The 15,525-nt window shown below is 40.5% G+C and overlaps 3 protein-coding genes across 3 annotated transcripts; 2 read left to right on the forward strand and 1 right to left on the reverse strand.

Annotated features, from left to right (window-relative positions):
* The first annotated feature begins 277 nt into the window (after window positions 1–277).
* cUnh22orf39 (chromosome Un C22orf39 homolog) lies at window positions 278–2,495 on the forward strand. The gene is made up of 3 exons (XM_080894865.1): window positions 278–372; window positions 1,425–1,592; window positions 1,684–2,495. The coding sequence occupies exons 1-3, from the start codon at window positions 340–342 to the stop codon at window positions 1,813–1,815; spliced, it is 333 nt and encodes a 110-aa protein (XP_080750991.1). The 5' UTR covers window positions 278–339; the 3' UTR covers window positions 1,816–2,495.
* Window positions 2,381–5,546, reverse strand: mrpl40 (mitochondrial ribosomal protein L40). Its single transcript, XM_080894864.1, has 5 exons — window positions 5,361–5,546; window positions 4,316–4,399; window positions 3,967–4,122; window positions 2,897–2,978; window positions 2,381–2,780 (listed from the first exon to the last, which is right to left on the reverse strand). The coding sequence occupies exons 1-5, from the start codon at window positions 5,420–5,422 to the stop codon at window positions 2,553–2,555; spliced, it is 612 nt and encodes a 203-aa protein (XP_080750990.1). The 5' UTR covers window positions 5,423–5,546; the 3' UTR covers window positions 2,381–2,552.
* Window positions 5,547–5,731: 185 nt separating this feature from the next.
* Window positions 5,732–13,621, forward strand: acaa2 (acetyl-CoA acyltransferase 2). The gene is made up of 10 exons (XM_080894860.1): window positions 5,732–5,888; window positions 9,031–9,197; window positions 9,293–9,421; window positions 10,680–10,796; window positions 10,890–11,037; window positions 11,146–11,321; window positions 11,586–11,715; window positions 11,810–11,880; window positions 12,471–12,625; window positions 12,724–13,621. Exons 1-10 carry the CDS (start codon window positions 5,873–5,875, stop codon window positions 12,803–12,805), a joined length of 1,191 nt encoding a protein of 396 aa, XP_080750986.1. The 5' UTR covers window positions 5,732–5,872; the 3' UTR covers window positions 12,806–13,621.
* Window positions 13,622–15,525: the final 1,904 nt, after the last annotated feature.

Raw genomic sequence — 15,525 nt, forward strand, 5'->3', positions numbered from 1 at the left:
TAAACTATTGGAATTGGTGAGTTTACATAAATGTGTAAAATAATGAATGGTTGAGCTCTCAATCAGCAAAAGTACCTACAAATTCAGATTTGAGAAAACCAACATTTTTATCGTTTCAGAAAAAATATTGTTGCAAATAATATATACTTTTAGTTCCAGTAAAAGCAGAATATCTTTAAACAAACTGTGAATTCACAATGACGTTCTTCAGCCATGCACACATTTTTTCGTTTTGATGCTTTGTGGCCTCGTATAAGTGATACAGAAATGTGCCAAGAGCTTTTGTTGTGAAAAATAAAACCGGAAGAAGTACAGTTGCTAAAGCTGTCGCAGCTAGCGATGGACAGGGCTGTGGGAGAAATCGCATGGAGGGTAATTAAACCAGATATTAGGTTATTAATTTCGTTAATGATAACTTTTCCTTAGTTAATTTGATTTGCCTTGTTTATGAGAAGACTCAAAATAATCAAAGTCAAATCCTGATGACGTAGGTCGCAAGGTGATTAGCCTTAGATGCTAAACCGCAAATGTACCCTTCTGTACCATCTAGCAAAGTCAGACAAAGAAGATCCGAGGAGGCGACGTATATTTTTTTGATTCACGAAATGCACTAATATCTGGGCTTGCTGATCAAATTTAAAAACAGCATGTGTGTAGTTGGAAAGTCAAATGAGCCACTGACCAAACTGAGGGTCAGCCCATTCTTAATACGACCGCAGAGAGGCGCTGTTTAAATGTTGAACACTTCAGAGACTCAGGTTAAAACTCACCGGCCATTATATTGGGAACGTCATGCTTGTACTGGGTTGGACTCTCGTTGCCTTCGGACCTGCGTTAACACTTCGTGGCTCAGATTCAACAAGGTGTTGAAAACATTCTTTAGAGATTTCCAGTTTGGCACGACAGCATCACTCAGTTGCTGCTGACAGAGATGTGAGACGAACATCAATAAACTGCTCACCATAGCAGCCAAATGTTACTGTAGAAATTTGAACTCATCAGATCAGGCAGTGTTTTTCCAGTTCTCTTTTGCGCTGCATAGGTGAACCTGTGCAAACTGTAGCCCTGTTCTTGGGGAGCGGCACTCAGTGTGGTCTTCTGTTGCTTCAAGGTTTGACATGCCGTGAATTTAGAGATGGTCTTCTGCATATCTTGGTGGTACTTTTGATAGTCACTGTTGATTTCCTGTCAGTTCGAGTCAGTGTGGCTATTCTCCTTTGACGTCAACAAGGTATTTTTGCTTAGAGAACTGCCCCTCACTGTATATTTCCTCCTTTTCAGTTGCTGCCAGTTGATTGGCTGATTATTTTATTAATAACAAGTAGTTAGACAGGCGTACCCAACAAAGTGTCTGATGTCAGTCACCAGAATCCCAACAGAAGTTTAAAATTTTATTCTGATTTTTGTTTGCTTTGTCGCCACAGCCACCACGGGCATGTGAAGACTACTGGAGCGAGTTTAGACACTGCAAAAGTTTTAAAAACTGGTTTCACCATTACTACACTTACGGTACCGTGCCATCCTGCCAGCAGTGGAAAGAGGACTACCATAACTGCAGAGAGTGGGAGAAACACAGAGGCACCGAGGCTAAGGTGGAACAGCAAGAAATTAAAATTTTAAAGTCCTAAACGGGTGACCTCTGTGAATACAAATATAAATACACTCACTCTGTCTGTCTTGCAGGAGGCGTTGCGGAGAAGTGAGAAAATCAGAGTGGCAGAGCAAAGAAACTTCATTCCAGTGTGGCAGCTGAGGCAGGAGCCTCCTAGAGACTGGCACGTGCCACTGAACCAGGAGAAGCCTCAGGACTCCTGAACATCGAGTTTTGACAACATGCTTAGTTTCAGTTTAAGAGCCTGGACATTCTCATGATCACGAGATGTCATCAGTTGTATTCAGAGAACTGCTGTATGTAAAATGATATATATACAGTATGTCTAACAATGCTGGCAGCAGCTAGTGCTCAGCGATAAGGATTAGCTGTTTTATCAGTAAATATGATCCGTTTCCAGACAGGCTGGTGTCTCATAGGTACTAATTCTGCAAAGCTTGTGTAAACTTAAGCACAAAGACCGACTGCACTCAGAGAAAATTAGCTCTATATTATCCTTATGTTGACAGAATATATAGTCAGTACAGGTAATCAGTGATCTGCTTCATTCTCCTTGAAAAAGGTGAAGAGCCAGGTGTTTGCATGGTACCTGTAGGCCTATCTGTATTTGTCAGCTGCTCAGCAAATGAATTGACTTTAAGAAAGGTTAATGATGTAGGTATATGGGATGTTTAATCCTACTGAAAAATCGAGATGACAGAATTCAGAGTTGTGTAGCAGTTTTCTGCCTTATAACATGACATGTTCAAAAAGATTCTGAACACTGGATCAATAAAAAGATTTATTCCATTATTATAGACAAATATTAACGTGACACAAACTCACTGTAACTCTCACACAATGAATGACAATGAAGGAATAAAGACAGTGTGCTTAAAAGCTGCATTTTTGCTTAGTGAATAACAGACACACTAAACTACACACAGCTATTCCTCATTTATCACTGCGTGTAAACTTTAGTGATATCGTTGTATTTCCCATCAGGGGCGTCATAATTGGGTATTGCTGGCGTATATGCGGGACCTTCGTGAACAAAGGGAATAAGAAGCGGGTCAGGCTTCAGCGCTGCCCGGTACAGCTCCTCGGACTCCAGCTTCAGCTCCTCCAGTGCCTCCCTCTGTGCTTCCAAAGCCAGTTCAACAGCTTCCACTTCAGCCATGTGCTGCTTCTGCAAGAACAGCAGACAGATACAACCCACTAAGTGCATGAGATGTAGAGCCGGGGTCAGATGTAACATTTTCCATAAAAGCTTTAGTGACGCAGGTGCGATAGGTAAGTGGTAACCTGTTTGTATCGACACCACTCCTTCAGCAGCAGGGCTCGACCCTCACTTTCTTCAAATGACAGCCTTGGAGCAGTGCGTTCCCTTAGACAGAGAATTATGAACATCAATTTAAAGGACTTAAAAGCCCTATATCCAAGAAAGGTATTCAAATGAGCAATTTAAAAGTTTCAAAGCTGTTTTAACGTCCCAGAGCTTCACTGCAAAAAGACTGATAAAACCAACAACACATCAGATAACAATCACGTCTCAGAACTTCAGCCACCTTTTGCAAAGGCAATTTCTCTGCGAAAATGAGCTGTGGCTGAGGTGGTCGAACTGGTCATCGAGCAAAGCAGGCAAAGAAGTCTGTGATTCCTCCTGCCAGCAAAATGTTCTTGGCAAATTGCCCCTAATGCACCTATTGGAGTGTGTACGAATGATGAAAAATGCTTCGGGGTAGATAAAACTGCGTCTGATGGGTTAAATGAGACTTGTAGAATTGTAGTATAGTAGTATTTACATTATCTTGACATAAATAAGGTTTGTGTTAACACTCCTGGGGCATTATTGTCAAATCCATTCTTGACCAGTGAGATGTCATGAATAATAAAAATTCAAAAAAAGCACACAATAAGTGCTTTTGACTTTCTTTTTTTTCCATTTGTTTGTGTGATCCAACAAAGCTGATTTTAACACATGATATTAAAATAGTTCTTAACTCTGATGTGGAAAACAGAGTTGACATCAGCTCGGATTTTCTTCATTGGCTGTGGAGGACAGCGTTCTCAAAGGACGCCGTGGGCTGAGCCACGACACATTAATTTTACACCTTGGACTTATAGAGCTGCTTGATCTGTTGCCTGTTTATTTAGGAATAAAAACACATTTCTTTTCCCATCCATTGGTCTTAAAAAATGCCTCTGCATGCTTATGATGATCCATTCCTGCCCAGTAACTTTAGTTCATTTGCTGACAAGAAGAAATTTGAATGTGTGTTATCACACTGAGCACTATACATTAATGTTTCAATACAAATTTGACCTCATTATTTCAAACGACATTTATGCACATAGACTGAAATGAGCTCCACCTTGTTTCATCCAAGCATTTGGTTGGAGTGATGAAGTCCTCTATGGGTATAAGCTCTGGTGGAACTTTCTCCAGTTTCTTCAGCTTCTTTTTCAGACGCTCTCTCAACATCTGTTCCCTTCTCGGGTCCACTTTCTTCTTCTTTTTTGGCTCAGCTCTTGAATAACACAGATCAAACCTCTATGTTAATATATTCAGCCACAAGATAGAGCTTGCTGAGAAATACTGTTAGCACCACGAACCACCATAACATTGGTGGACTAAGTTGTTCAATTTAAAATATTGATGAAATGACAATTGTGGTAAACCTCGGTCATGACTTGGTTTGTGAGCCTGAGCCTGAATCATACCTCAGTGGAGCAGATGTCTTCAGGGTCATCACTGGTGCAAACCAAGGACTCTGTACAAGATGGTGATGTTCTCCGTACAGAGAGCTGCAAAATAGAGTACAGGTCATTTCTCAAGTTCTCATTTCTCTCAAGTTTGTATATTCTTTGAAGAAGACAGTCTTAAGAGTGCTACTTTTTTTTTTTTTACTCCCAGTAAAAATCTTAACATCTTCATCTCTGCCACCTTCGGCTCAGTCGCCTGTCTTTTTATTGGTGCCACCCTCTAACTACCATCTTGTAAACTTTCCCTTTCACTTCTGTCACAAATCACCCCTGATGCTCATCGCCACTCTGCCTGCACTGTCTTCTTTATCTCTTTTGTGCACTGTCATTTGCTTTGGATGTTTAACCCCAGGTATTTAACCATCCACCGTCACAATTTTTGGCTCCTTTCAGCATCACGAGCACAGCTGTCTGCCTCTCACGTGTTCTGTCTCGCTTTTGACTTTCATTTCTCATCTATCAAAGCATACATTCACCTCTCCAGGCTCTCTACTTTTGGTACAGATCACAATATCGTCTGGAAATATTATGGTCCACAGAGACTACTCACTGATCTAATCTGTCCATCTTCATTGCAAACAAGAAGGGGCACAGAGCAGATCCCTGATGCTGATCCAGGTCCAACCCATCTGTCACTCCTACCGCACACTTCACCACTGCTTCTCTGTCCTCATGCATGTCCTGCACCACCCTCATACTTCTCTTGGCACCCCATCATATGCTTTATCTAGATGCACAAGTGCACAGTTCAACTCCTTCTGACCTTCTCTATACTTCTCCATCAACAGGCTCAAAGCAAACATCGCATCTGTACTCTTTCTCAGCATGAAACCATACTCTCAACAACTACATCCCTCTGTAGTCACAACAGCTCTGCTCATCACCCTTGTTATTGAAAATCGCTATAAGCACACTTCTTCTCCATTAAAGCACCGAATAACCTTAGCTATATTAGCTCCACGCAGCTAACGCACTTCGTTCACATCGTACATCAATCACTCACCTCGACGGCATGGCCTGCCGCGATAAAACCCTGCAAAGACATCGCGAAAGAGCCAAAGACATGTTTTAATTACGTTTCTGTTTCCTCCTTTAACTCAGTTTTGGGTCCAGGACAACAAAAATTCACATGTCGTCCCCTGGAGTGACAGCCCCCCCACACACGTCGCTGAAAGATGACGTTTCAAACAAGCGGCCGCACACTTCAACGTGCGCACTTTCGCTTATTTAAAAATCCTGGAAATAAAATCAAAGACAGATATTGGGTATATTATAATCCGTTAATATATTACTTAATAAAACAATAAGATCAACAGTAAAAAAAATAGTAACATTGCGTTGTGTAGATATTTATGTGTAGATATTTTGTTGAATCTTCATGGAGGAGTAAAACGTTACCGGGCTGCAGTATTTGGGGGAAAGGTCACAGTGGTCCGAGGCTTTTATATGCTCCACGCAGCGAGATATCAGCCTAAAACTTTGATCCGGTCATCGCTGGATTGTTGAGTCTGCGCCATGGCACTTCTCAGAGGTAAACAAACACCATTCATTTCATTTCAGCAGTAAGACTGCTGGGACGGGATTTTCTGATGGGGCGTTTGAAAGTATCTGGGTCACACTGCTGTGCAACAGCGCTTTAAAAATCTACCTTTTTATTTATTTTATATGCAAAGAAGTCTCGTTTCCACATAATTTAACTGCAATGTAGGCGAAAGGTGACAAGATGGTGGCAGTATTATTTAAACAGCTGCTCCTTGCTGCTACTCAACTCAAAGCTGTAAATATGTATTTGAACATTTAATCAGAAACCTTTCACAACTTTGAGGACACCAGTTTGCTTTTGTTATGCCCACACTTTTTTGGTTTAGAAAATTACAGCTTTCAGCTGTAATATTCATGTGTGCGAATATTATAGCTATAAGTATATGCTATAGCATATGCTGTGATGCATTTACTTAAGCGAAGGTGAAACCGTGCTTTAAATCTGTTTTAATTATATGTTTAATAGATTACAAATATACATTTGTGCCTCATACATTAGTTAATTTCCATTATTGTGTTTCCTGATTTTGCTATTCATATTTCTCCATATTATGTGTTTATATATGATCGAGGACAGAACATCAAAAAAGTTGGGTAACAGTATTTAATTTGAGTTATTCTTCATATGGCAATTACATCATGAATATGGAGTAAATGTTTAAAGAAATTATCTATAAGGACTTTGGATTACTGGTCATTGAGCCATTTTATATGCATCATATCAGCAGCTCCCAACATTTTTTTCCCCATCTTACATGCACAGCCATTCAATCACTCCCTTGAGTTATTATTCCGTTTAAACACTAAGTAATTATCCACAAAAGTATTGCTAACCAAAGAGTTTCAACAGCTTGTCACTACTGTTGTCTAATGAATCACTTATGCAGTCCTCTTTAATACTTTCTGCTGCAAATTCATTACGTTTAGTTTATGTTTAACTTTTCTGCTTAAACCTATCAATTTAAAAAATGTAAACAAAATGCCTAGTCAGAAAAGCTTTATAGTGGATTTATAAATAAATACAATTTTATTGATTCACAAATCTCTGCGCTCTTCTGTGAGTTTGGTCCAGTGCCCCCATTCAGAGTGGAGGGAACATATTACTCAACATTAAACAGACTCCAGCTGTATGCGTCAGGTGTTACTATAATATTTGCAAACTGATTCCAGGTCAAAGCATCCTGCGTTTCCTGACACGTAGCAGACATTAGTCGATAGTTCAGTGTCCCTCTAAAACTGAAAAAGGTCCCTCAGTGCAACATTTCAAAATAGAGATCATTCCTATTAAGGTACTGTGAACTTTAAACCAATTTTTTTTCCCTCTCAAAAATGTTGCTGTGACTTTCAGATAAATTTTTGGCAGATTATCAATCAGGCCCCAAATGCAGAAACAGGGAATTTAAAAAAAGAAAAACAAAGAATTGCCAAAGTAGCTCCTGAAAACCTGCTTCAGATTAGAGGACAGGTATGAAATGAAATGGCATCACTATTCCTGGAAGATTTCTCAGATCCCTGTGTGCAGATGGGTCTAAATTCCGAGTTTCAGTTTATTCCAAATTTGAATTCTGTTTAAATTTACTCTTTACTTGCTTTCAGACTGTTAAAACCTCACCCGGGCTCCAGCTGTAATAAGTAAATATTACCTTGAATTAATGTTTCAGAGACAGTTTTAGATTTTCTTTCAGCTGCTGCTTCAGAGGCATTTAGTCTGAGAGCAAGTTAAAATGAAAGAAACAGAATTCAAACGTAGGCTTTCTCTAGATACAAATTTGAAATGCACTTAGCAAGTAGGCGACAAATAGGCGAACTGTTTTAGAATCATTCATTACTATAAAACAAATGTTCTACATGCAAGAATAAGTTACCAGCAGCCAACATGAAGAAATAACAAAGTTGCATCTAATAATTTATATTTCTTACTGATCCACATGGAAATGGATCACATCTTGGAGAAGCTCGCGGCTCTCCAACGGGAGATTGAGAGACCAGTGTTGGACTGTTAGAACAGCTTTGAAATTCATATGAGTTGTTCGCACTAAAGTAAAAACCACCATCACTTCATGCAGATACCCCTTTGGCGCCAGCTGCGGTCTCAAGGCTGGAGCTGAACAACAACACCTTGATAACGACTGTGTTTAGACTGTTCTTCCCATTCTATGCAAGGCCACCTGGGTTGGCTGGTAGACTGTTTACTTAACCTGGCAGGGCGAAGGACACTGTGTCAGCTGAACTCTGGACACGCACACACATACATATACACTGATGTGCACACACTCATCCCCCTCCCTTTCCAAACGCCTTCGACGCTTGTTCCCTCCTGGGGAACACGGCGGGTCTGAGCCCGCGCTGGAATGGTAGCGTTGGACAGGATGGCTGCTGTGTTTGCTTCGGATTACTCCTCACCCCCAACCCGACCCTGTGACTTGTCACGTGTTCCACAATGTTGTGCTGTGGACATTTATGTGCTTTTATGTGCAGAGGAGTTTTTTTGCTTCCTGTTCTCATGCTGTCCTCCCAGGAGCCCAGCATGAGTAGAGGTCTCTTTTTTTCCTCTTGTACTTTCCCATTGTAGTGTATATTTCAGGGTTTTTTCTGTAACACTACTGATCTCCGACCTGTATCCCCATGTGATGTCTGTGTTGTGTGTGTAAGGTCGGGGCGGGGGGTCCCATTTCACTGCAGGGCAACCTGCACGTGGTGAATAAAGCCTTGATTGATTTATTGATTGATTGATTGATTGAAACAGAAGGACCAGGTTTCAGGAATGATGAGCAGCAAATAGAAACACGGGGAAGACCATGGCTACATGTACTCATCATAAAACTAAACATCAGAAAATACAAATAACAAATCCATACACAGCAATGAAGCAATAAATCAAAGTCACTGTCAGGAAATAAAAAACAGAAACATTATAGGAGAAAACCTAAACAGGAACTTTAATTTGAATACATCAACAAAGAATTGAAAACAAGAAATCAGGCGCAGCTTTATTTCAACACCCTGTAAATCATGTCGCTTTAGTGCTAATTATCCCTTCACAAATCTTCTCTCTCTGTTCGTGCTACAATCTGGCTGTAGCTCAGTGGTGGGTGGTGTTAACTCCAAACTAAAATGCTCTTTTTTCCTAGGTGTATTTATTGTAGCTGCCAAGCGTACTCCATTTGGTACCTATGGTGGAGTACTGAAGGATCACAGTGCAACAGACTTGGCTGAACATGCAGCCAAAGCTGCCCTCGCTGCAGGGGGTGTGGTCCCAGAGCTTGTAAACAGCATCATCATGGGAAATGTCATGCAGGTACTGATCACACATACAACACTGAAAGGATTCATTATAAATGATCTGACTATTGTATCTTAAATTTTGTTTCTGATCCATTTCCCTACGTTCAGAGCTCAGCTGATGCACCCTACATTGCTCGTCATGTGGGTCTGAGGTGTGGCGTACCCATCCCAGTGCCCGCTCTCACCGTGAACAGACTGTGTGGATCTGGTTTCCAGTCCATCATTAATGGCGCTCAGGTAAGCACTAAACTAACGAAAATAAATCTATCAGACCCATAAAAGAGGAATTAGCCAAAGCAGAAAACAGTGTATTGAATGTTTTCCTATCAACATACAAACAAGGAAATTGATTTTAAAAAGTAATAACAGTGATACTACGAAGACAAACGGGAAAGTGAAGCCAAAATAGCAGAAGAATGGAAAGGTCAGAGTGGAAAACTGCAGTTTCACGTATGTGGACGGAATTTGGGTGGAAAAATGCAAAGTTTTTTTAATTACAGAAAGACATTAAGGTGTAGGAACAAATTGTTGGAGGTTTGGTGGATCATCAGTAGCTTATCATTACCATTTCCTTTGGGAATGTCCAGAACTTTAAAACTATTTTGGAGTGAAATCCACAAACATTTGAGTGCTGGTTGACGTGGTGAGTTAGTGAGATCCTCAGTACAGCACATTCATACTAAGGAAGAGAAATACTTAATGAGAGTACTACTTTTTGCGGGGAAAAGAAGCTCTGCAGCTTCTCTGTAAGGAGAAGAGTGAGTAAGATAAAGCAAAATGTAAGAGGTGGTTTCACATCAGCCCGGTTTTATGATAACTCCAGGAATCTATCGTATACGTTTCTTACTAGGAGTAGAGATAAGTGAAGTTGGAGGGTGGGGCACTGGTTGTGGACAGGCAGGTAACACGAGATGGAAAGGAATCCTTGTGGTGAATGCTTGTTTGAAGGTAGCAGGTGAGCAAGCTTAGGGAAGCCTTTTATTCAGCACACAATCACAGAGACACAGAGTTGAGAACACTGGAAAAACTCAGTAGGCATAACCAAAAACAAGCCTGTCTACTACTTTATGATGGCAAACATTTCAGGTGCCCCTTAAATACCAGCCACTGATGAGACCAATGAGCCACTGGTGTGCTCAGTGAGCAGCAGGAACCCGTGCTCTACCCATAGGGCACAGCCTGCATAACCCATCCAAGACCAGAGAAAGACAGAAACGACCCAAAAACAACAACCCAGTGCTGCACTATGACAACTGAAATTCATTGGATGAATTATATGCTGATGTATTTTCGTTCTGTACTGTATCTCCCCAAATGAAAAGGAAGATTAAAAGTTTCTGATCTTTTCCTGTCATGTATATAAGTGGAAAGTAATTGAAGTGATATTTTTAAGTCAGCAATGTGTGCAAAAACCATCAGTAAAATGATCATTATGTATCTTACCCTTTTTCTGCTGGTCTAAAAACAAAAAACCTGTTCCCCTTTGTGTTTGTAGGAGATTTGTCTCAGGGATTCAGAGGTGGTCCTGTGTGGAGGTTCAGAGAGTATGAGCCAGGCTCCCTATGCTGTCCGTAACATCCGATTTGGTACAAAGTTTGGCGTCGATCTGAAGGTTGGTAGATCAGATCTGTGAACACTTGATATAAATGTACATCACCATAACTACAATGATTTGGTATTAAACCTGCCTTCATCTGCCTACCAGCTAGAGGATACCTTGTGGGCGGGGCTGACTGACCTGCATATTAAAACCCCGATGGGCATCACAGCAGAGAACCTGGCAGAGAAATACCAGATCACCCGAGAGGACTGTGACAACTACGCACATAAGACTCAACAAAGGTGGAAGGCAGGTAAGGCAGACCCTGTTTTTTGATTTCTTTTCATGGTCTGCCTTTTAATTCACCCTCATACTCAGTTACTGTTTTAAACTCTAAGCTTTTACTGCTTTCTGTTTACAGCTCATGAGGGTGGTTATTTCACAGCAGAAATTGCTCCCATTGAGGTGAAAGCTAAGAAAGGCAAAGTGCCCATGACTCATGATGAGCACCCTCGGCCTCAGACCACTCTGGAACAGATGGCCAAACTACCTCCTGTCTTTAAGAAGGGAGGAACCGTTACTGCTGCTAACGCTTCAGTGAGTTTATGCTAGAGGTGCCGACTGTTCTCAACAATCTGACATGATCGGGTTTTCTTAGTCTAAGTAAGACGGTCCGTGGTCACTGGGAAAAACAGACCACCTTTTTTTTTTTTAATGCATTCGAGTCCCTTTTGTATTGTGTGATATCACTCCAGCATGTTTTTGTACACTCACACTTAAAATACATTTAAATATAGTTCATTATAAATTTTATCCAACCTCCTCCTCTTTCCTGATTGTACCTATTATTTCTATCCCCAGGGTGTATCTGATGGTGCTGCTGCTTTGGTGATTTCAAGTGAGGATGCTCTGAAGGAACACAAGCTCACTCCTCTGGCCAGAATTGTGGCCTATCACGTGTCAGGCTGTGACCCAAGCATTATGGGAATAGGTTAGCAACACTGCTCTCTTAAAGGTATAATCTGGGCACCTTTGGATTAAAAGTAATGATTACCTAACCTTTCTTTTTACTTTATTTATTTTAGGTCCTGTTCCAGCAATCACGGGAGCACTTAAGAAAGCTGGTCTGACTCTCAAAGACATGGATCTTGCGGAGGTTTGTTCCCATACAGTGAAACAAATACTTACATGCTTTTTTGTCATATACAAAGCAGTAATGCAACAACTTAAAAATACTCCATTATAATTAATTAAGGAAACTGAAAATAATATGTTGGTGAAAGTGCACACAGCTGTTTTTGCCTGCTTCCTTATTGACAAGAGGTCACCAGCACATGTTTGATTTGTGTCTCTTTCAAATATATAAACCACTATTATGAGTAAAATTTACATAACAACAGTTAGGCCCGTATGTATTTGGGCAGTCACATATTCTTTGTAGTTTTGCCTTTGTACAATGGATTTGAAATCAAACCATTAAGTTGTGATTAAATGTTGACATTAGACATTGAGCTATAAAACCCCACATAATCCCACACTTTCAGAGGCTTGAAATTCATTGGACAAACTAACATCATTTAAACTAATTATTATTTTTTAATACTCAAATATTACTTTAATATTAATATTTTTTAATACTTGAAAGTTGCTTTTTTAAAATATAACAGCAACCAGCCTGTTGTGATTTATGGTGTTTGTAATTTATTTAGGAAGTGAATACTCAGGTGTTTTTGTTGTTTTGCACAGGTCAATGAGGCTTTTGCTTCTCAGTATCTGGCTGTTTCCAAGGCTCTAGGACTCGACCCGGAGAAAAGCAATGTTAACGGTGGAGCTATTGCCATCGGACATCCTCTCGGTGCTTCTGGAGCTCGCATCACTGCTCACCTGGTGCATGAGCTCAGGTAGCGTAGTCATTTAATAGTGCACGGTATCTTATATAATGAGAAGTGTTCTGCACGTTATTTAAAGTGACTTTGAATAATTATTTACTTTCTGACAGGCGGCGAGGAGGCAAGTATGCCATCGGGTCTGCCTGTATTGGCGGTGGTCAGGGTATCGCCATCATCATTGAAAAATGCTGAGAGAAGAACCTGCCAGCTGCTAGGTTTCCTGCAGAAGAATGACCTACACTCAACCCCACAGTCCGCTAATGCTAAATAAAATGCAAATGATACATTGTAAAAGGGATATTTTCCCACATTTTCACATCAGAACATGTGTGCTAAATGTTTCATTCTTGAGTTGGCTTGGAAGTCCAGTAAAGACTGAGTGCTAATTGCTCACTGACATGCCTGTTCCTGTTTCACATAAGTGCAAAAGACTTTTCAAGCACGTGCCTAAAATGATGGTACAGTGTGTAGCATATAATAACAGTGAAGTTTGTGGTACGACAGAGTGAGACTTGATGGAACTGGAATTTGCCTTAATAGCAGAGAGATTGAGAACATGTTAAGTTTTAATGCTAGAAAATTACCTGTGATGGCTCCAGCAAAAAATGATTTTGTACTTCTGTGTCAGAGAATCTCAAATTAAAAGAAAGAAAGAAAAAATGTGTTTTCATGATCAGTCTTTTATTGCAGCTGCAACTTTTTTTCAAACCCATTGGTGTCAAGGGCAATGTTCCCTCTAATTTTTCATGTGTCGAACACACAAACTCCCTGAGCGGTCCCTTGGACCACTGTGAGCAACAGCAGACGTGTGCACTGTGGTCACGCTAGCATCAAATACATCCAAGTCACATGGTTTATTAAAATAATCAAATTACAGCATTTACATTTAAGTTAGACTACTTTTAATTAACTGCTTTAGCCCACTTACAGTGAAGATTTAAAAAAATCATGTTCATGACCTGTGTAGTATGTTAACACTATTGGAAATAAAAATAACTTGGACCCCAATTTTGAAAACGTGTTTTTTAAAAACAAAAAAAGAAGTTTTACAGCTTTGGGTTTTTTTTGTTTTTATAAAGCTCTGACTGGTATTATGAGTATAAGTCTGTGGTCTGGGAGAGAGTCCTGTAACTCTCTGTCTGCAAAATACAGTATATAATGACCAATGTTGGGCAATTAATTATATAGTTACTTCTTCAAAAAAGTAACTGAGTTTTGCAAAAAACAAAGCTTTTTGCAGCTGTTTACCTAAAAATGCAGCCGAGGCAGTTTTTTAAATAAACATTTCACACTATTTACAGAACAATCAGCTGTTCTGCATCAAATTTGATGCCACACAAATTATTTGTGCCGCTCCAAAAAATAATTTCTGTCCACTATGAGATAAAGGAGAACAACAACTTGATACCTGCAGGCCTGACAACAGGAGATGTATCACTCCTGTAACACCTGTAACATTCAGCAGTCGCTTCATTGTTCTGACACACAAAACAAAACTATTGTCTACACTACACACTAACTACACAAGATTTGCGCTAAACGTTGCAAATCTGTCACATCTCAAAACACCTCTGTCACTCCTAAAACTTCCCCCTTCCTAAACAACTAAATGCCATGTTGCCATATCATTTTTTTTATTGGTCCACATGGTACATGTTTCCACCAATAGGAAAGGCTGGGGGGCGCGGGGGAGGAGGGGGGGGGGGTTGTTTTTGCTCACAGGCTGAGAGTGCTTTCCAGCGCTTTCCTTATAAAACGCCTTTTTTACTGTTTCTTCTTGCAGTATAAATATAAACAAAAACCAAACATTACATATAATTTTATCATAACTCTGGTTTTACGTGGCCTATCAACACAATTTAAAAACTGGTATAAAGTCCACACTTTTTCCGTCAGTTGTTCCATCTGTCCTGCTCACATCTCCAATGGTTGTACACGTTGTCATTAACGTGGCTTCACTCCACATCAGCCACGCCGCTTTGCTAGATAAAACACCGGTGTCGGCACATAAGGATGCTGTCATAGCCTGTCAACGACGTTGATTAGCTATACGAATGTGAATCGCATCATTGGCTGGACTATGGGATAAGGTGGCATCGTTCTAATCCCATACTGGAGCAGCCAGTCACTTACTGACTAACACTGCAAAACAGAATGAATTGTTAACGTATTTATCTTAATTTCAATTCAGGTTAGATTTTTTTTTGGGTACGCAACGCAGATTTTCTGTGCACAGAGACCTTGCCAGCAGTGTGCAATTGCGGCTTAGAGGGAACATTGGTCAAGGGATTTATGTCCCTACCCTCACCTATGGTCATGAGCTGTAGGTAGTGACCGAAAGAATGAGAGCAGAAGCTTCATCTGAAAGGTGGCATCTGAAAGCCTCTCCCTTAGAGATAGGGTAAGGAGTTTGGCCATCCGGAAGGGGCACAGAATAGAGCCGCTGCTCCTCCACATCAAAAGGAGACAGTTGTGGTGGTTTGGGCATCTAACAAGGATGCCTCCTGGGTGAATATTCAGGCATGTCCCACTGAGAGGAAGCCTGAAGCTGGTCTGGGAACGCTTTGGTGTCCCCCTGGAGAAACTGGAGGAGGTCCAAGCCTCAGTATTCTACTGTCAGATGTGAAGCCTTCACACTGAAACTGGTTCATGCAACAGGACAAACTACCGGTACAACAGACTGGCAGAAAAAATCAAGTTGTTGGAATGGTTCAGTAAAAGTCCATATGTCAACCAGACTGAATTAATAGGGCTGTGCATTCAATGAAGTTAAGTGATAAATTAAAGAAGGGTAGAGAACGTTTTTTCCACAGGTATCTGACACGGGAGACTGAATATGTCATACTTAAAAGAAGATTATTTCAAATTATTACTCTTAAAGGAGATTCTGCAAGCTATTGAATCATGGACAC

The sequence above is a fragment of the Rhamphochromis sp. 'chilingali' genome (assembly GCF_963969265.1).
Source record: "Rhamphochromis sp. 'chilingali' genome assembly, chromosome: 10".
NCBI lineage: Eukaryota > Metazoa > Chordata > Actinopteri > Cichliformes > Cichlidae > Rhamphochromis > Rhamphochromis sp. 'chilingali'.